Raw genomic sequence first — 5,887 nt, 5'->3', positions numbered from 1 at the left:
TGCCACACCAACCATGCACAAGCCAAGTTGATCTTTATTCAAAACACAAGCCAAGCCAAGCCAAGCAAAATCAAGCCAAGCCATTTTTCGAGTACAGAAAACTCCATCCTCCCTCCCACATTCCAGAAAGGGCCTAACACAATGTATCAAAAATGATATGTACACCAAGTTATCCAACTCGATCAACTGACAACACACCAGATTTTTTATTCCTGTTTATAAACTATAGATATATATATATAATCTTTGCTATTGTAGAAATAAGAAAGAAACTAACCAAAAAAACGTATCAAGGTGTTTGTTTAATCAAACAGACCTTGCGCGACGGCAAACACCTTCCATGGCTTCCACCAACATACTGGAGAACCCAGTCAGTGCCTGAAACACACCGGGCAAACCAGTCTGTATATTGTTAAGGGTCAGCGACCGAGTGATCTCCACTGCCTTGGCATGCCTCATCATCTCGTCTTCTACCTTCCTCTGGCATGCTGCAATCTCCGATTTCTTTTCTGCCAATGGGTCGTGTGCATCAAAGCCCTGCCCGTCATTGCGGTGGGCATTGCCTGGAAGTGCAATGCCTACCATCGAGTAGGATCGGTAGTATCTTTTCTCGATGCTTCTCAGTGATGTGGATTTCTTCTCGAGCTCTTTTGAGTAAGTATCGGCCTTCTTCTTCAACTTCAATTCCTCTGCCTGTTTCGTGTAGATGGCATGGATGACGTTCATGAAACTTTTGACAGCCTCAGAGGCCACGGTATCAGGTAGGCGGTCTAGAGCTTGCTTCCACTCATCACAGAAGGCTGAGAGTCCAGTGGCTATAGGCGAAGAATGATCTCTACGGTGCTCGTCACTACTGACTTGGATGAGTGTAAGCTTAAGCCAGCCAACTAAAGCACGAATGTGATCGCGATGGTATTTGATGAGACGGTTGAAGCTTGAATGCCACGCTGAGACAGCAGCTTCAAGGTCACGCGTCACCAACCGATGCAAGTCGGACGTTGGCTCACCGGTAAGTCCACTGTTCACAAGGCCTCGGACTTGTTGCACTATTTGGTGTTGAGCATCATGGAAGTGATTCATTTGTCTCCACATATTCAATACCCTAAGAATGCATAAACATAAGTAAAACTTGGAAAAGAGAATTGAGAATTTGATCAAAACAGCGACTCACTCATAACAAATTTGAACAAGCTGTGGTGCGAGCTCATCATCACGGACTTTGGTGATGGCAGAAGATGTGGTTGTGACTGCTTGAGATGTCACTATGATCAGTGATTGGAGTTTCTTTATAGAAGCCTTGGTCTTGTCCAGTTTAGCTTCATCCTTTCCTCGAAATTCCTGGCTCTGCAAAGATGAAAGCTTCTTCTCATGCTCAATCTTTACACCTTCTCTTGCCTGTTCAACCAATCAAGAGACCGTTGAAAGCACTCCACCTTAAAGGTCCAATAATATAAGATGAACAAATAGTAAACTCTGCATAATTTCAGTAGGAACAAAGCTAAAAGTTTTAGCTAACATAAAAACTTATATTGGTCATTAAAAGTATCTACGAGAAAATATATTTACCAAAGTTACTTCGACCGATATGAAGTGGTATGGACTCCTTGGAAAAGCTTAAGGAATTTTGAAGGATAGTATATGAACTCAATCTTACTCCCTAGGGAGACAGGTAGACTCACTGTTTTCTGCTAAGATCCTAGTTATTTGAAAGAGTAATGCGGTTGATGAGTCTTGGTTCGGCGAAAACTATATAAGAAACTCTCGATTGCACCTTACAAACAAATAATGACTGCAAATGTGAACCAAGGAGCAAAATAATAAATATTTCTAATGTGTAGGAGAGGACAGTGTGGTAAGGGGTGTAAAGGAGAACTGGTTAGGCGCATACTAGTGATGATCAACCAGAAGATATACTGCCCAGCTGTTTTGAACTACTGAAAATCTGAAATGAAACGAATGAGAAAATGAGACTTGTATGTCAATAAGTGTGGCGAGAGATAAATATTTATCAAAGAGGGGGAGAATAAGATAAGGAAAAAATCTTCAATTTGTATAAGCATGAACTACGACACTGTACCCACATGTTATAAATAGACGAGGCACGAAAATCCATTTTGGCTATTGCAACAGCTTCAATCCAGCTAGCACCACTCCAACAAAACCAACAAGCCACATGCTATCCTGACTTTGTTCTTGGTAATTTACAGTGCCTTATTGACTACTTAATACCAATTTCTTCTCCTTCCCTGTCCCTACATTAGCAACTCTGGACTCGGCAAGGAATGGTTTTAGTTTTCTGTCTCCTGATGAATTGGCAATTTATTAACCATCACAAGAATGCTTATAAGTTTATCCACTCAAATGGCAGCCGAGCCATGAATCATATGAGTTTCAGAAAAACAGCATTTGTTTTCATGTACCAGAGCTTGGCTGATTATTACAACCATTCACTCGAGTGCAACTTTGCAAGGTAGAAACTTTATCAATAATCGAATGCTGAAACATTGCTGGAAAGAAATAATAACCGCAAACAAAAGAAAATTTTGAACTCAAGTACGGAAGGCTGAAACATAATGAGCATATTACACAAATTTTGCATAAAGATGAAATCTATTGTCATCATGAATTACTTCAATCATCGATCGAGCTTACGCAAACGAGTTTTCTAGATATTACTTAATTCCGCCAAATGAACTTGAACATTCTAAATGCAAGTACAAATTCCTGCAATTGTAAATCTACAAGCCAGGTAGGTTTACAATCTGTAAAATGTAATATCACAATGATAGGGAAGAGCAAAATTGAGTTACAAACATATGACTACATTGTGGAAGGAATATATATTACCTTAACCTCTTCGAAGAGCTTCTTTTCCCAAGCCAAGAGACGCTCCAAGGTGGAGCCGAGGCTTTTCCGGCCACCTGATTCCTCTAAAGCAGCTGTGTCCAAGCGATACCGAATTGCTAGAGGAGGCTTTGACGTCCAACTTGAAGACAGAGCGCTGAGGACGCTGTTCGAGTGATACACCGTCTCTAAAGATCAATGAAAGCCAACAAATGGAATGCCTGAATCCTTAGCTTTAGCATACATAAGCTTAATTTCGTGGTTAACTGATCAAGAAGTCGATAAACCCTGAAAACCTTGGGTGAGTTTCCACTTACTCTTGAGCTGCCGGAAGCTGCCGTCGAAGTGGGCGCGGCCAACGTCGAGGAGATCGGAGAGGACGCTGCCTGCGTTGGACGCCTTGACAAAGAGCTCCTCGATGGCACCCGCAATCTCCGCCAGGTTGCGGTGGCGCACCACCACAGGGAGCTCAGCGACTGCTGCAGCAGATGACGAAATTGTCTCCTCCTGGACGCCGTTCTTCCACCTGGCGGAGGACGACCATGCGTCCGACGCAGGTCGCGGACGAGACTTCACCTCCGCCGCTGCGGACGATGCGAGTTCCGAGGGCGGCGCCTGGCTGTGGGCGTAACCGGATCTGGTGGCCATGCTTTCGGTTCGAGAGAGTGTGTCCCTCTCGGCCTCCCGGTTCTCCCGCCGCTCCGGCTCGGAAGAGTTGGTGGGGCTGCTGCAGCGCTCGTCCCATTCACTGTAATAGACCTCTTCCCTTCCTACTCGACCTTCTTCATCTCGGGCCGATGGCCCCTCGTCTGACTCTTCCCCTTCTTCTTCCGGCGGGAGGTGATGTTGGACGCGATTCCTCGCCTCGATCTCCGACTTCTTCTTACGATCAAAAAAATCGGAATCGGGGGGCGAAGGAGGGTAGCACTTCTCCCAGTCCCAAGCGGAGGAAGACTGAGAAGGAGTGGCGGTGTATGTCGAGTTCCACGGCGGGAACCGCGGTTGGCCGGCTTCGGATGTTGCTGCCGAAGACTGCTTTCGGAAGGAAGGTGAGGCGGAAACGACGGAAGCAGGAGGGGAAGGCGACTGTGAGAAGCAATGGGAATGGAAGGGACGGTACAGGGGAGGTGGCCCTGGTGTAGAGCGAGCGGAGGAGGGTTTAGGCATGGGTTTGGGAGCTGGGAGTGTGGAGCCAACTGCAGCAGTGGGGATGGAGGAGGCGTAAGAAGGGAGGAAAACGAGCGGAGCCTCCTCGGAGACAGCGAGAGGCTCGCCGAGTGCAAAGCGGGTGAGGGCGGAGCCGGTGAGCCGGAGGGAATGGAGGTAGTCAGCATGAGCGGAGGCGAGGTGGTGGCGGGAGTAGACGGCCTCTCTCATAAGGCGGCGACGTTCCTTGCAGCGGCGAACGCAGTCCTCGTTCTCCAGCCGCGACGCCGCGCAACCCATTTCTTTCCTCCACCGACCGGCGTCAATGTCGGGCAGCGAGCAAGCGAACAGCGAGAGCACCGACCAATCAGGGAACAGGCTCTAAATTGCAGTGAACAAGAAAGCGACAGCTCGGCAGATAGAATTTTTATTTTTACTTTTTGTTTTACTGAAATTTTGGATCACTTAATAATAATAATAATAATTCATATATATTAATCCTACCAATTACTGTAGACCATTAAGATAAATATGAAAATACATATGATTACTGATCACTACTCAACATTACGAGTAGTTCAAAAATCATAGATAAATTCAAAAACACTTCAACATTAAGAGTAGTTCAAAAATAATGGACGAATAAGATATGTTGCCTAAATTTTAAACACTCACAATAGTTACATAAAACTATGTGCTATCTCTTACCATCATACCTTGGAGCATAATAATAAGATATAATAATGTCCCCTAGGATGATTTAGTGACTAGCGCATGAAATATTATCATCATGAAGTCTGAGGTTCAAATCTTGACAAAGTTGATATAAATGTCTTCCTTATGTGCTAGTCACTATTCCAAAAGTTAGTAGCCGCCTATGATTTACCTCTTCCGTGTTGACCTTAGGACGAATTGACAAAGGTACTGGGACAAGTGAGGTGTTGCCACCATAATAATAAAGCATAATAATAAGTATATGATAATCTGTCCTATCTCTTACTATCACACCCGAGGGCATAATAATAATTATTAATTTTTTTATTTTTTAATTGACATCATATATCCAACTTACGCTGACTAATCTTGTGATGATTGATTCAACCTTATAACAGTTTTTCATTAATCATTAAAATAAATCGAAAAGCACTCATAGTAGACGACATATCAATCTAATATTTTTAGAACAATCATCCATTAAGAAAAATTTATCCATTAATTTACTAAAACTGATATTCAATCCTTATATATTTGAAAAACTAAGAAAGTATCATGTCGTTGTACCATTATCTGAGGGCATAATAATAATTGTTAATTATAGTAAAAGATTATTACGTTCATCTTAAACAGTCTTCACAATTCATCTTCAAATTATATTAAAAAAGATATAAATTATAAAATATATTTATAATCGACCGTCAAATGAATAAAACGTGAGAGGAATTATTTGTCCAAATACATGTGTATGTTGAGAATAATAGAAAGTGTTAATAATTAATAGTGGAGTGGAGAGGTAAAGCAATGGCTTCCCATTTATTAAAAAAAATAAATCAGTGGAACATTTTAGGTTTTTCCTTGGAGGCTAAGACAAGATATCGCCAAGTGGTCAAGGAGAGTAAGCCAAGGAAGATAGAATAAAGTGGGGAAAAAAAAGAAAGTTCTTTACCTTGTAACTTTGTACCAACCAACCATGTGGGCGGATGGTGCCCTTACCATCTTCTTCAACTAAGTCAGGATCGGTCGGTCCGGTTATACACGGGAGTAGTATTTAGATGCTCAAAGTGTCTATGACTTAGAAAGTGTTGTTGGCCTTGAGCTTTATGGTTAGCTTTGTTAGTGAAGGAATTGGATTCTTCCAAATGCTTCTTGGAAAGGTGTGATCAGATAAAGTAGGTAGGCA

General features: G+C 42.8%; 1 protein-coding gene across 1 annotated transcript; it reads right to left on the bottom strand.

Annotated features, from left to right (window-relative positions):
* Positions 1-4,401, bottom strand: LOC121991674 (protein ROLLING AND ERECT LEAF 2-like). Its single transcript, XM_042545668.1, has 4 exons — positions 3,162-4,401; positions 2,848-3,032; positions 1,172-1,395; positions 1-1,102 (listed from the first exon to the last, which is right to left on the bottom strand). Exons 1-4 carry the CDS (start codon positions 4,288-4,290, stop codon positions 307-309), a joined length of 2,334 nt encoding a protein of 777 aa, XP_042401602.1. The 5' UTR covers positions 4,291-4,401; the 3' UTR covers positions 1-306.
* Positions 4,402-5,887: the final 1,486 nt, after the last annotated feature.

The sequence above is a fragment of the Zingiber officinale genome, chromosome 6B (genome assembly GCF_018446385.1).
Source record: "Zingiber officinale cultivar Zhangliang chromosome 6B, Zo_v1.1, whole genome shotgun sequence".
NCBI classification, from domain to species: domain Eukaryota; kingdom Viridiplantae; phylum Streptophyta; class Magnoliopsida; order Zingiberales; family Zingiberaceae; genus Zingiber; species Zingiber officinale.
This window is presented reverse-complemented; position numbering and strand designations above follow the sequence as displayed.